The sequence below is a fragment of the Cryptotermes secundus genome, unplaced genomic scaffold (assembly GCF_002891405.2).
Source record: "Cryptotermes secundus unplaced genomic scaffold, Csec_1.0 scaffold196, whole genome shotgun sequence".
In the NCBI taxonomy this organism is placed as follows: Eukaryota; Metazoa; Arthropoda; class Insecta; order Blattodea; family Kalotermitidae; genus Cryptotermes; species Cryptotermes secundus.
In genome coordinates this window covers 875,624-891,123 of record NW_019735556.1, presented here as the reverse complement: position 1 = coordinate 891,123, position 15,500 = coordinate 875,624, and the positions used below count along the sequence as shown (strand labels likewise).

The following is a 15,500-nucleotide window of genomic DNA, read 5'->3' as shown; positions in this document are numbered from 1 at the left end:
GACAGCTCATTTAAACAGTGTATCATTATTCAAAAATAAAATTATACATACCAAGAGATTACTGTATAATAATACAAACATGAAAGCTATATGGATGGCTTAGTGCTTTCCTCTTGCATGTATCCACCATTATCTATCAATGTGAGAAAATTTTACTCACAAATCAATGTTTATCTTGTAAACATAAATGAGAGTACAAGATATTCCAGCTTTACAACCATGCATATTTCAGATAAGTCTCCACTTGCAGTTCTGGTCAGAAGTGAACACCATTCAACAAGAAACATTCAGTCCGCCCGTTCACAAAGTCATCATTCCAGAACCCGAGTGTTTATATGGGGAGGGAATCACACTTACCGCCTTTACAATGTCAATAACTGGTGCCTTGCCATCTGGATGATCTTTGTACTTAAGCCTGGTCTGCTCGCTCACAAGGGTCCATAGTTTATCCAAATTAATCGTAGGACACCATTTAGAGTTTCTTCGCAGGTGGTAATTTCTCATACCAAGCTAAAAAAGTAATATCACTGCAGCTGTACATTATCCCATCAGTGATACACTCAAGAGGTTACCTCTGAAGACATTATTCAATGTAAATATGAGATGAAAGTACAGAGTACACAACTTAATTGATTTTAAAGCATAAGCATCTAGCATGTGTACAGCCAATGCTGCACACAAACAGAACATGAGTTACATCTTAAAGTTTTATACTAATTTTACATGTCTTATTCTTGTAGTGGTAATGCATAAGACTTGTATTCGTAGGTACTCAGCTCAAATCTCAGTCAAGACACTACTATCCTGAGATTATTTACAGTCTCTGTTGACTGTTTCTCTTTTATGGAATGATTGCAGCTGTAAATGACTCACTGTAAAAACCTTTGTCTTCTGTGTGTGTCTGTTCATGCAAGACATCCATATGCATGAAAAAGCTCACGGTACCATCAACACAACTATTTAATTTTCTGTACGCTTTATTTTCCACCATGTATTTCATGTTGAAAATAAAATATGGAAAATTAAATTAGTTTATGTCAACAGTATCATGTAGGCATTTGCATTTGTAATAGACCAAAATCATGAGATAACGACAGCTAACAGATGTTTTGAAAATGTGACATAGTACAGATATTTGGGAACGACAGTAACAAATCAAAAACTGATTCAGGTGAAAATTAAGAGACTGAACTTGGGTAATGCTTGATACTATTAAGTGCAGAACCTTGTCGTCTCGTCTGCTGTCTAAAAACATAAAAATCTGAATATACAAAACTATAATACAGTGCGTACAATCAAGTGCGCGCCGCGGCTGCAATTTGCCGTGAGTCATACCATCGCAGAACGGATGCAGTCGCGGTGAGTGTTGCAACTCCTGCCCGCTACTGCATCCGTTCTGCGGTGGTATGACTCACGGCAAATTGCAGCCGCGGCGCGCACTTGATTGTACGCACTGTAGCAANCCACTGTAAGCAAACATAATGTACCAGTATTCAACTCTGGCACTCTCACCTCATTCTTACTTTATATATACTATTTACAAATGATAACTTATCATTAACATAAATTAGTTAAAGAATATACAAAAATATGATAATATACGGTTTCACATGGTAAGAAAAATCTTATGTCTGGACCTATCACATACTCATGGTACATATCAAACAAAAACTTATAAATTACACATTGTGAACACAAAGTTGAAGGTTTGAGACACACACATATATATATACGTATATATATCTGTGGATTCTTTAATCCTTTCAACGGCCAAACTATACACCACTAAATGGCTGGCTGGATGGATGGATAGATGGATGAATTATAATTTTGAAGCAACAGTTGCAGCCTAACTGAGGAACTATTCTGGCATTTTCCTGGAAGGCGCAAGAAAATCCTCTGTCAGGATAGCTGATATCCTGGCCAAGATTTAAACCAAGCACCTCCTACATACCAGTAGAGTTACTGTTGCATTAACCCATTAGATCAGTCACATATAGATATTTTTCCTCAATGGTTAAAAATGAATAACTACCTTTCCAAAGTAGCCTGGGTGATATTTGTCGAAATTGATCCTGTGATGGTGCATACCACCAGCATTACCACGACCACCAGGATGCTTTCTATGTTTTCCTGAAATCAGAGCGCCATCCCAACTATCACAATTCTGCAATAATATATTGTAGAGCATGCAATTTACAGCCTCCATGAACCAAATCTTAACCCCACCAGATATCAGATGCGGTTACAACAAAGGAATTGAGCTTGAAGTATCTCATTTTGCAATGATTATTTGTTCCATGAAAATTATACAGGTGAAACTTTGTATTCCAAAAATTTAACTTTTCTGTTTACTTTACACGTAAAAGACGAGCAAAACTTACGAACGTGTAACAGAAAAAGGTGTTCGTTAGGTGAAAATCTGGTGCAACTTAACACACTTCCTGGTCGCGAGAAATCGTAAATGGAGGTAACGCAAAACGACGGATACTTGCACTTAAGAACTTCTCACCACCCATCGAACTACGAAATAATAAAGTTTTGCAACGGAACTTAAATATTTTATTACGCTCCTACTCTCTACAAGAATATAGCTGAATGAAAATAATAAATGTACTGCACATCAATGACGAATACCTTTAACGTCCGTACATAGATGTGAAAACTACGTATTTATATTTGTACTCAGTAGTACTTTGTACCATAATATGTCCCAAATCTTTGACCTAGTCCTGTAAACCATCTATATCAGGTAAAGACACTTTAAAAGTCCAACACTAACCTATTCGTCCATGGCCGTGGCTTACGTGTCCCCGTAACTTCCTGGTTTTCTTCTTATGTGTAGACTTAAAATAAAAGACAGTTAAATGTTAGAAATGTTAATAAAAATTCAATCTTTCTGAAAAACTTCATGCATGCAATTCGGCTTACCAAAATTTAACGTTTCTTCCACAAAAGGCATGTGTAAAATCCTAAGCCCGAAATAAAAAAGTAGGAAATATTTTTAAAAACGCGCATTATAAAAATTCACTATAATGTATTATAACATCGCAAAAATGTCCTAACACCTTACACTGTGAAAGATTAGGTAGATGAAATACCATATTTCAAATAACATCACAAAACAGTAGAACTCACCATCTCCTTCCACGAGTCAGAGAACAGCGCTTCTAGCAACGAACAGCGCAAATCACGCATCACAGATTACCTACGTACACGGATTACTAAATATGGATAGTCTAATCACGGTTACTACTCAATACGTAAGCTTCGATCTAATACGAAAACCCTTCAGTATTTCAATGTTTTAACATTTGATACATTAATTGAACTGCTTACACTGTTTTTAAATTTTGATGCATAAAACAAATTTAATTATTTGGGTCGTTCAAAAATGATTCACACTCCATAACTCCGGAAAAGTAGTACTGTCAAATGCGAGCCGGTCCATGTGGGAAGACATACTATAATGCCGCCTATGGTCACGAGATGATGTTGCACACAGGTCGAACAGTCCATGCATTCATTCATTCTTTTATTAATCCTGTAGATCATGATCATCATGACACAATGATATAGGACAAGTATTTCAGCTAACATACATTATTAAATTACAACAATCTTAATACTAAAAAATTATATAAGATATACAACATTTTATACATTATATACTATATGCTTCTGCTTATATCAGTAGTCCATATTCGAGAATTCATCGTTCAAATAGTCCTCCGTTGAGTAATAACACCTCTGAATAAGTAACGTCTTCCAATTGACTTGAGAACTGATTTTTGTTTTCTATTTCTTTTATGTTGTTAGGCAATTTGTTGTAAAAGATACAGCCAGCTACTGAAGGATTACTATTATAAAGTTCTAAGTTTTGTCCATATATATAATAGTCTTTATTATTCCTTGTGTTATATGTATGTATTTGTTCATTCACTGTACAGTTACGCTTTTTTTTACATAGCCCTGCAATGTATCTTACTGCTTCACACATTCACACGAGGTTAGCATCCGTATGTGGGGAAGCAGCACCAAGTCGCAGAACTGTGTTTCGCTGGATAGCAGAGTTCAAAGACAGCAAGGACTGTGTGGAAAAAGGCAAAAGCAGTTTGCGTCCACCAACAGCATGCACACCAGACAGTACCCAGCACGTGTCTGACTTGATACTGGAGAACAGGCGCATCACTTTTGATGAAGTAGAGAACACAACAGGTTTGTCACGCAGAACACTGCACACCATCTTCAATCAGGACTTTAATATGAAAAAGGTCTGTGCTCAGTGGGTTCCCCATTGATACATCCAATATGAAAGCTGATTAAACCGCAACACCAAGAAAAATATTACAGTGCATTTATTGAAATTACATAATGGAACTTGAACTATGATGTACAAGCACATCACATCATATGAGAGTTTGACTACACTTCCTGGTGTTTGACATGTCTGTGGAACTTCATGCATCCTGTCACTTGCATGTGGTCTGCATTTCAAGTCATCATGTAACTTTGTAAAAATTGTAAAGAGTATTAGAAATCCTCCTGGTGGTAAAAGGTGGCTGTCCAATGAGTGAGGCTGACAACCTCACAGTGATCTGTGAGCTGATTTTCTAAAAGATGTGGGAGCTTTAACATCTCACAACCCTATGGCCCCCCACATCCTGTTACAAGGATATATTAGCCCTTTTTTCCTTTATCATATATACGAATGTAAAAGTCTTTGTTTATTAGGTGTGTTTTGTGATGGTAGTTGTCTTACCTTGTGCTGATGTTCCCATAAGCACATCCTGTATTTAGTATGTGCTGTGCAAAAGTAAACACTTTTTTTATATTTCATTGAACGCATATCTTGTGCATGTTCACTGTTGGTATTATTGATAGGAAAGATTTATGAAGTACATCACTGATAAGAGTGTCATGAAGACTGGTTTGGGCATTCAGGTAATATTACCTCAATAATCTGAGAAGCTTCAGTGTAGGTGTTACTAATGGAAAGGATTTATGTATGCCATTGAGACCTCAGATGGCATGGCATACATAACAAGTTGAATGACGATCAGTTCCAGAATTCAAATAATATTAAGGGCATTAAGTACACCACTGAGATGGCCTAATGTGGCACGATATACATACCAAGTCTCATGACGATTGGTTCAGGTATTTCAATAATTTGAGAGGCTATAATGTTGGTGTTACTGATGAGAGGGATTTGTGATATATGCCACTGAGACGGCCTCAAGTGGTGTGATATACTGCATACATGAAGACTGGTACAGGCCATTCAAGTAATATTACAATTTTGCTGTCATGTTGGTATTACATATGGGAGCGACTTAATTCTGACATTGAGATGGGCTCAGGTGCCATGGTACACACAAAGACACAAGACAGCAAAGTGATTACATAAGCCTCCTTTTATTTTTTCAAAATAACGAAAGTAGGCTAAAATATAAATTAACATTTAATTTATTACAAATATTTACTTATGTAACAATGAAATACATAAAGAAAACAGATGCACAAGTTAATATTAAGAAAGTACACAATTAATGTAGTCAGTAATTTAGGTATATGGATTATCTATAATATTATTATGCTTTGGGAGGTTTTGTGTTTTTATTTACTTATTATTGTTATTTTTCTTCACGGTTCATGAAGGTGATAGGGGGACAGAGGCCAGGTTGTGATAATCTTTGTTTTGTACCACTGAGATATAGTTAAATATTTAAGTCACATACAAAGAATGAAAAATCATACTTACAAGTTTCTTTTGAGGCACTGTCTACAGCATTTACTGGTCATTAAGCATTATTCTTTCTTTCTAACATTGTATTAATTGGTGTCACTGTCCTGATAAATGCACTAATGTGACGTCCCCTTCGACAAGAATGACACAACAATAGTTAGATCTTTCTTATGACATTAAAGTTTGGATTACTGAAGAAACTGAAGAAAACCATGACAAGTGTAAGAAATGTCAGGTGATATAACAGCCTGGACTTCCAAAATCCAGAGAGTTGATAAATAAATAGCTATTCACAAACTTACTCTACCTATCACTAAACAAACACTATTATTTTTTTCCATACAAATAATCATTTATTGCAATTAATTTGATATTTTATCATACGTCACAACATGGGTTGTGCAGATAAATCCATTGCAATGCTTACTGCACAGAAATTGGTAAATTTCAACTCTTGAAGTGAATACATTTATGATTGCTTCTAAGTATGCATAAAGGGGTATACTATAGTTCTGCTCCATACAGATTGCTTCACTTATAAAATAAGGGTAACTTCCTATGGCAAGAGTTTTGTATTAACACTTTGCGGACCAGTGACATATTTTTATGCCCAGCGCTTTTAAACGTGGCAGACCGGTGGCACATTATTATGATTTTAGGACACGTTATGTTGAAAAACACTATACCTTGCACTGGCGCCAGGCAGACACATGACTGGTGCATGATAGACCTCTTGAATGTTTGCTTCATAGTCAGTAACATGACCCAACTGTTTTCCTTTCCCACTCCAAAAGAAAATGCCTTTGTTTATCTTCCAGCTGCATGCACCAGGCAGGCAGTTACTAGTGCAACATGGATCAAGGTCGGAAGAGGCTGAGGTCCAAATGTTTTCTCGGAGAACAAGAAATATCTGACCTGTTCTCCAATGAGCTATCTGACGTGAGTCTTCTAGTGATAGCGACTCACAATCTGACAGTGAGTGTGGCAGGGGTGAACAAAAAATTGTTGCCACAGACAGTGAAAGTGACAGTAGCTCTGACGAAAGTGCGGGTAGCAACATTGCAGGGACAGCCACATGGGGAAAAGTAGACAAAACGCCTGCTTTTGGACAGTTTACTGGAAATCTAGGGGTGAAGCAAATTCCATTGGAACCAGATCCACAATTAACAATTCGAGCATGGTTGATGTTCAAAGGAGATATGGACAGGTAAAGAAGCCTGTTTGTATTTCCAAGTATAATACATTCATGAAGGGAGTTGATAGAGCCGATCAGTACTTGGCCTATTATTCTCTTCCTCGGAAAACAGTAAAGTGGACAAAGAAAGTTGCCTTGTGGTTTATAAATTGTGCCATTTTCAATTCATTTTTGGTTTTCAAAAATCTAAACCCTCATTCAAAATTGAAATAAAAGGCATTTCTGCTGAATGTGGCAAAAGCCTGGGCTACAGACCAGATGGTGGCGGCAGACACAGACTTAGTGCGACCGGGTCCATCAACTCCCAACCCACGCACGCCTCATGTGGACCACCCCGGACGACTCTCGGGTGATATGCGGAAACATACCCTCGTGAAAATTGTGAAGAATGAACATGCCAGGGGGAAGCAGCCTTCTAGGCGATGCTGTTTGCGCAGCACACAACAAAAGGAGTATGACTGTCTATGTGTGCAAGTTCTGTGTAACGCCACTTCACAAAGGGGAATGTTTCCAGAAATATCACACTCTCAAGCACTTCTAGGAGCACTGATGTTCTCCAAAAATGTTAGTTCAAAAAATTAATTAGGAGATTTTATATTAATTTTTAAAGTGAACAGTGCACAAGTTAGGGTAGTAGGTTTAAAAATGCCGGTCCCCAGGGTGAATTAAATATTTAAATTGCCAGTCCGCAAAGTGTTAATTTCTATTCACCTATAGGTGTTATATTTAGACAGGATTTTCACAATTTGGCATCAAGCAACATTGATGTTTAAAGTTTCTGTCAGTGGGTTTCTAGGTGTTTATAATTACATAAGCATTTTTATTGTTATCCTGTATTAAGTGGCTGGTGAATATCACCAAGTGGTCATTTTGATGATGATGATTATGAAAACTCAACATGAATATTAAAGGTTGTAAAATATTAAGCACAGTAAATGAAAAGTACACAATATAAACATGGTACTGTACAACTCTATCCTGACTTGTGTTTAAATAATAAAAATACAGTTATCAATTTCCTTTATTGAAACACTCAGAATTACCGAGTTTTTGGTCTCTGTCCATCGTCTGGTATTCTAGAAACTAGAAAACATAATGAAGAAAGTCATCTTCTGGGTTTTGGGGCCAAAACCCAGAAGACGACTTTCTTCATAGTCATCGCCGTGAAAACCTCAAAACTTACATAGAAAACATAATGTTTCACAAACCGGATCTGTTTCTGTCTGCGGGGGGGGAAGACACCTACTCTGACTTTCTTCATAGTCATCGCCGTGAAAACCTCAAAACTTACATAGAAAACATAATGTTTCACAAACTGGATCTGTTTCTGTCTGGCGGGGGGGGAAGACACCTACTCTGTTGGGATCCTTAGAAAGAGCTAACCTCAATCACGTCTAGAGTAGGGATCTCCCCTCCCCTCACCTGTTGATGGAAACATCCAGTTTCTGAAAGATGTTTTCTAGTTTCTAGAATTCCATACAATGAACAAAATCCGAAAACCCAGTAATTCTGAGTATTATACACCATCATCAGAACCCTTTAGAATCTACTCTTACTGAAACACTTTGTCATCGTATGATTAACTGTTTGTTACCAGAGGTTCTTTTGAGTAACTGCAACACACGAATTCTGTTAATAAATTTTTGATATATTTGTTTGCTGGGTTTACCAGCAAAATGCAAATTTGCCCATGTCCCACATAACCATTTCTTTTAAACTGTAATGTAGTTAATGATCCTGATCAATTATTCTTAGGTGTCTGATCGGGGCCTCAGACCTGTTCTGATTAACAATCCTGAAATAACAAATTTTCAGACATTTGGCAGGGACAATTGAACAGTTTGATTAGCTCATGACAAGTCTTCTCACCTACACTGGACAAGACAAAACAGATACACTGATGCTCTGAGTGCAATTGAAGCACATGATCTCGGTATTCAGTTGCTTGAAACTGCACAGCTGTTGTGTGTTATTTTACAACACTCTCAGGAGTTAGATTCTGTAGTGCTGAATGGTAATACAGATGAATAATGAGTTGGAAAGAATTTGGAAGGAAGCAGTTTAGCCCTGCTGAATGTACTATCCTGTCATCTTCTTTGAGGGATTAAGGAAATGCATGAAAAATCTTAGTCAGAATACCCAGTCTTCTGGTTGAGACTCAAGCAAAGTATCTTCTGAATACAAGTCTCGAGCATTACTGCTATGTGAATCCATTCAGTATGGCTGTTGTGATTGACTACTTTAACATTTCTGGTAAGTTTACAATCCAGCTACTATAGTAATATATATATATACATATGTTATATCAAACATTTCTTTTAGCACAGATAGATTGACACTAACTTACTTCCTTACTGTGTAACTAGTAAAGGACTCGGTCAAAGATGAATCCTCAAAATTAAAGACTGAAGATGTGATGTACCAAGTGTGGTCAGGGATATCACACACCTCAGATACCACTGCAAGAACTTAAAATAATCTTTCCATAACACAAGACAGGTTTGGACAACCCTTTCTGACTAACAAGCTGACATACTGGAGTAATATTTTGTAGTGTCTTATCGTTAAATAATAACATATACATAAATTACTGCACTATATTTGGAGTTTGCAGATTACAAAATCCACATACAATATAAAAAAAAATAAGACTTAAATAACTGATCTAAAATATAATATCTTCAAGATATACACTCTGAAACTTACGGCCCAACTTACTTCACAGGAGTTTCTAATTCTGTTTACTAGCTGATGTTGCAATTTGAATGTTCTTTTGAGATGTGAATTAGTAAATATATATGTATATACACTCAACTCTCGATTATCTGGGGGCGGATAATCCAGTTTGCAGCTTAACTGGGGCTACCGGGGCTTTTTTTGAGGCTTATATGTTGTTTAATATTCATTCACTTTTGTTTCACATGGTGAGTTGTAATACTATTTTCACACTAGTGTGAACCAAGCTCTGCATTTTTTGGTCCGTTATGCTAACACACTGTTTTAGGGTAGGGGTAAAAGAATGCAAGGATTTGTGGAAAGGTTCAAGGACAGATACACCACCCCAGTTAGTCTCTTTGTATCGGTCTTCAAGTACGTTAGCAAAATGTCAGGGTATAAAAGGAAGCATGTTGTGTTAAGTATTCAACAGAAACTCGTGTAAGTTGGGCTTCGAAATGTTAAGCAGTGACAAAATCATAAGTTCAGTGGGGGTGCAGCCAGAAGAGTAGGAATGAGGAAGAGGTGGACAGTGCTGCTAGTAAGAAAATATCACATGGTGCTGCTCTTAATCATTTGGAATCCTTACTAGACTATCCTGAGAGTGAAGAGAATAGTTTATTAAGTGACAAGCTAATATTATGTAAAAAGGAAAATGCCACGAAAAAGCAAACGACAATATTAAATTTTTTTAAGTGTTAAGTGTGAATATTTGTAAAAAGTGTTGGATGTTGTTGAACACTGTGACTGAAATAACTAATTCATACTTCAGTGTAATGTAAAGAAAGTATTAAATAGGCCATGAGATGACATAAAAATGAGGTTGAATAAATTTAAATACAGGTACGCCTATAGTAGTATGAAGGAACAGTATTACAGTACTACTTTTAATCAAATTTGTCTTAACTGGGTTTTTGATTAATCGTGATTTCCATCCCCACCATTATCCCGGATAACTGAGAGTTGAGCGTATATGCCTTTTTAAATTTTGCAACCCTATGCAAACATGTCTAAAACATAAGAACAATGTTGCCAATTAATGAAAATGCAAATTATTTTTACTTTGTGAACCTAGTAATGAAATTAACCCAAAATGACCATTATGCCATGTAACCACTAAGAGCTTTAAGGTGCAAAACTGCAATGTTGTGTCTTTTTAAGTTATTACACTATGAACCAGATAAAAAGATGTCTGTATTTGGTCTCCTGGCTTGGTGCTGCATATGTCTGACAGAAGACTTAAATAAAAGAATGAACCTCTTCTTACAACATTTAAAAATCACTTAATTTCTATCACATGTTCTTCACAAAATACAAGAAAACCTTGAATGATCATGCATAGGAAAAAAATAAATTATGAATGTCAGATATTACACACTCGTAGATATCCTGCTTTCTACATTTAATGATTCTCTATAAAGATTTATGATAATGGTTAAGTCACTGTATGCTGGACACTATCCAGTGTCTAAGACCTAAGTTATATATAACATGCACAATAGTCTGTAAACTGGATCCATTTCTGTCACCAATTATAAGGGGTAAATGATCCTACTTATCTGGGCCCATTAGAAAGGGCTAGTCACTCAGTGGACTAGTGATTGAGACTAGCTCTTTCTAATGGGCCCAAGTGAGCAAATTCCTTCTTCCTTGCATATCTGATGACTGAAACATCCACTCTCCAAAATATTATGCTTATTACAATATCTCCCACAAAATGGACAATGTCAAACATTATATCTGGATAATTTTTACAATTTAGTCAGATGAATGACCGTGTATTAAAATATACATCAAAATCACAAACTGGGCATATTTTTGATGCATATGGCACTGTTTTCAACCTTACCTTCATTAAGGTCCATTTATTTTAATATCTATTGGACTCATTCCAGCACTACATATTCTGAGCATGATTTCCTGTATATCAAGCTGATTCTGTAAGAGGACCAGAAAGACTGAAACCAATAAAACCCTGCAGCATATCCCTGAACTTGGCAACACCTAACCTTCTAGTCAGATACTCTTTCCTTAAACATGGACAGTGAACTTAATCAAGCACACTGGAAATGTCTCCTCCTATCTTTTCTTTATTATTTGTGTCATTGCAAATACACTTTCTAAGTATGATCTTCCTTTATGGCATCCATTCTGTTCTTCCATCATTACCGTTTCTGTTATAGGCTTTTATCTGTTACATAAGATTCTTCAGTATACGAAGGGGGACCCAAAATNGTGCGTGAAATTTTGCTTTCTGTTAGGGAAAACTGCACTTCACTCTTCAAGTCGCGGCAAACATTCACGCGGTTTTCTCTTTGGTCATCTCCGAGCAAGCGAGGAACAAATTTTGCAGACACCCATCTCATGTGCAAACCTTCGGTTAAAATTCGCTGGACCGTGCTCCATGAGATGTTCGTTTCCTCAGAAAGTTGGTCAATGGTCTTTCGACGATCTTCATCAATTTCACGCACACTCTTTGTTCCTTCTGGTCGGCCATCTCACTAATCGCCAAAGGGTTGAAACAGGAACGCACACAACAGAGCACCACAGACAAACTACTTAACTCAGACTGACGCCAGCTCACTAACAGTTGCGGGAGACCCCCAGCTAACACCACCTAGCAGCACAACTCGTAACTACAAAGCATGCGCGCACAACAGGTCGTTTCCGGTTATTTTTGGGTCCCCCCTCATATGCTACATCCCAAGTTCAAAATACTGATACCTGTATAGTTTCTGTATTTATCTCTTTTCTTTATATAAAAAGCAATTTCCAGTTGTCTATGGGTCATGAATTGGAAATTACACGAGTCTCATTCATTGGAAGTAATGATGAAAATGAGATATGTAAATATTAGAATCATGGCAAACAAGTCTGGACAGCAAGCCACAAATGAACACCCTCCTTCAACTCATGGTTGCTGGCAAAATGATGCCCTCTTAAAGCATTTCTTAAGTCTCTGAAGAAATGAAAATCCAGCTGATCAATGTGTAAGGGCTGTTCTCAGATCTCAAAGCATAGCTGCTGGAATGTTTCACGAGTGTGGGAACAGGCACTGTCATGCAGCAACAGAACACCTTTTGACAGCTGTCTCTCGCATTTTCTCTGAATTGCCAGCTTCAGCCCATCACACAGCTTCTCACTGTAACATTCACTATTTATCACAACATCCCTTTCCTGAAAATGCTCAAGGACTGGTCCATTTGAATCCCAAGTGTGAACATACCTTCTCCAACTACTGGCTGAGTTTTAAACTTCTTTTTGACAGTGGATATCAGGCATTTCCATTCCACAAGCTGAGATTTGTCCTCTGGCTTGCAATGGTGGACCCATATTTCATCATGAATGAAAATATGACTCCAAAAGATGTCATCTTCATGATATTGGTTCAAGAGGCAGTTACAGACTTCCGGACAGTTAGATCTATGCTATTCCATGAACTGTTTTGGAACCCACCTTGTATAAACACTATGAAAGTGAAGTTTGTGGTGGATGACTTGACAGGCAGAACTCTGACTTATCTTCAGTTGGTTTGCCACTTCATTGATAATCACGCTCTTGTTGTTGAGAATTAGTGCCTAAACTTATTCCATGTTCTTTTCAGCAGTCAATAAGGACAGATGCTGTAATCATTCTTCTCCAGTGACACTTATTGAGCCATTTCTGAACATGTTACTCCAGTTTGTAACCAACCCCCTTCCTTTCTTTGTACTTATGTGCCGACTTCAGCAGGTCACTTAACTCCTCTCAGGTGCGTATCACGGCAATAACCAAGGCAACCAGAAGCAGAACCCTTCAAGCCAGTTCAATGCTCCAAATAAACTACAACTTCCACTGTTCATAAACTGTGTATTTGTCCAAAAGTGAAACTTTGCAACTTTCTTCGCAAGCAAGGTGTAATATGGCCCTTCAATATTTTCAAAGTTTAACATTTCAAAATGAAGGGCTGATTATTTTAGAAAAACATGAGTAGTGCAGTCCAATCACCTCTCACTCCGTTTAATGAAAGACGCCAAGTTCCCAAAGACAGTTATCTTGTGAGAGCATCGCTTCATCCCCTAAGGATTTTTTTATTGACGGAATTCCTCCCAGACAAGAATTCATCTCCAGTTGGCTGAATTTAACTAGCCAAAGTCATTATTCAATCAGCACAAGCCAATTATGTGAAGACTTTTGAGAATAAAACAGTCTCCAAGATATAGAAGTCAGACACCCACACGTGAAAGCAGTTACATTTTTCAGTTTAGGGTAGAGTTACACCCTTCAGATGGCAATTTATGATGNAGGCAGTTGTCTTCTGTCCAGATACTAATTACTAAACCAGTCATTGCTTCCGAAATGACTAAAGAGGACAATAGTGTCCACGGAGAACCTTAACAGGTTTGGTCCATTACACTCTGCATATCCTTTGCTGTGACAAAACACTGTTGCTGTACTGTGCTGACAGTCTCTGATGAATTTCTGTAACTCACACCTTCAGTACAGTAAAATTGAATCACTGCACGCTCCTTTATTTTGTTTCATGTGGCCAGCGGATGATGATGCCACCATTGTGAAGGACAATTGATTCAATGACAGGGAGACTGCATGCATATTCACCAGTGGAGTCAATCACAAAAAAGATGCACTCTATTGATACTTCCCGACTCTCATAAATGAATACATAACAGTTACAATATGCCTCAGTCTCCTTCACAAACTATTGCACATTTTATATACTAGGAGGTATGGTCATTATTTGGTCAAGTGAGGAGGAAACACACAATTTTTATTGCAAGATATATTTCAAAAAATGGGAAAAGAAACAACCTGATTCACAAACCGTATTAATATATATGTGGGTCATGAGACTTCTATAATTTACAATGGACCATGTCATTAAAACACTGTGACCCTCAGACCGGCTCAGCCTCATACCCATTGGATACTGGGGGTTCCTTTCCCAGGGTAAAGTGGATAGGACATGCAGCTATCAGTCACCTCCATTTAGCACTGAGGTGAAGATGCATGGAACTATACCTACAATCGCTTGTGCTTAATTAAGCACAGGGACAACTTTACCACATCATTAAAATTTTATTTTACGGTGCTGTATTTTATTTGCAGGAAGACAGGAGAGCTGGAACACTGACCAGAACAGAAGTCCTTGAACCTAGTGCCCAGACAAGCATATTATTAGCATCACTAAATGGTTCCTTTCTCAAATTCCAAATTTCATCACATGAACTAACTTTGCCATATTTTATGATAAACACTATTTTGAATTTTGTTTACAGAGCACACCTTAGTAGCTATTCCATTTTTGTTAACATTATCTGCAATTTATATTAACTTTTAACAAAAGTCACTTTACTTAAACAACAAGCCTAGAAAATGGTACCCAACGAAACCCATTAAACCTTTCTATGACTGGTGTAACTTAACAACCTGGAACTGACAAACCAATAACAAAAACTCAGAGATTTTAATACCTTATGTTGGAAGTCAAAACTAGTCTGACTTCACACTCACTGATGCTTGGCAAAGCAGGTACTGGTGGTGATGTGTTGGAGCTATGAAGCAGACATAATGCACAGAATCATTTTGTGCCATATCCCTGTGAAGATGTGAAAAAGGCAGCAATAAAACCAACCTAAAAGCAAGAATTCACATATTAGGCATATTATAATTACTACAGCTGAACAGTATATTTTGGTTGAGTCTTAGTTGTCTCTGGCAAGCCTGAATATTGAAAAACTAAGTGGAAAGAATGGTTTTATATGTATATATATATATATATGTGGTGTCTCCATCTTCTCGTTGTGGGGGGGTTTGAGTATGCCAAGGACCCTGAGAGCTATA

At 37.3% G+C, this 15,500-nt stretch overlaps 2 protein-coding genes across 6 annotated transcripts in view; both read right to left on the bottom strand.

The window, feature by feature from the left end:
* Positions 1-3,213, bottom strand: part of LOC111869543 (60S ribosomal protein L27a) — a 4,613-nt gene extending 1,400 nt beyond the window's left edge. The window contains exons 1-4 of the mRNA XM_023861160.1: positions 3,139-3,213; positions 2,783-2,846; positions 2,036-2,133; positions 358-510 (exon numbers count right to left, since the gene is read on the bottom strand). Of these exons, the coding sequence (XP_023716928.1) occupies positions 358-510; positions 2,036-2,133; positions 2,783-2,846; positions 3,139-3,198 (375 nt within the window). The 5' untranslated portion in view covers positions 3,199-3,213. The remainder of the gene's footprint in view (positions 1-357; positions 511-2,035; positions 2,134-2,782; positions 2,847-3,138) is intronic.
* A 10,736-nt stretch (positions 3,214-13,949) lies between these two features.
* LOC111869548 (myotubularin-related protein 8) overlaps positions 13,950-15,500 on the bottom strand; it is a 47,043-nt gene continuing 45,492 nt past the window's right edge. For 4 of the 5 annotated variants that reach the window (XM_033753469.1, XM_033753470.1, XM_023861168.2 and 1 more), the window contains one exon: positions 13,950-15,291. The gene's annotated coding sequence lies outside the window, so the exon portion shown is untranslated. The remainder of the gene's footprint in view (positions 15,292-15,500) is intronic. The other variant, XM_033753468.1, reaches the window with a different exon arrangement.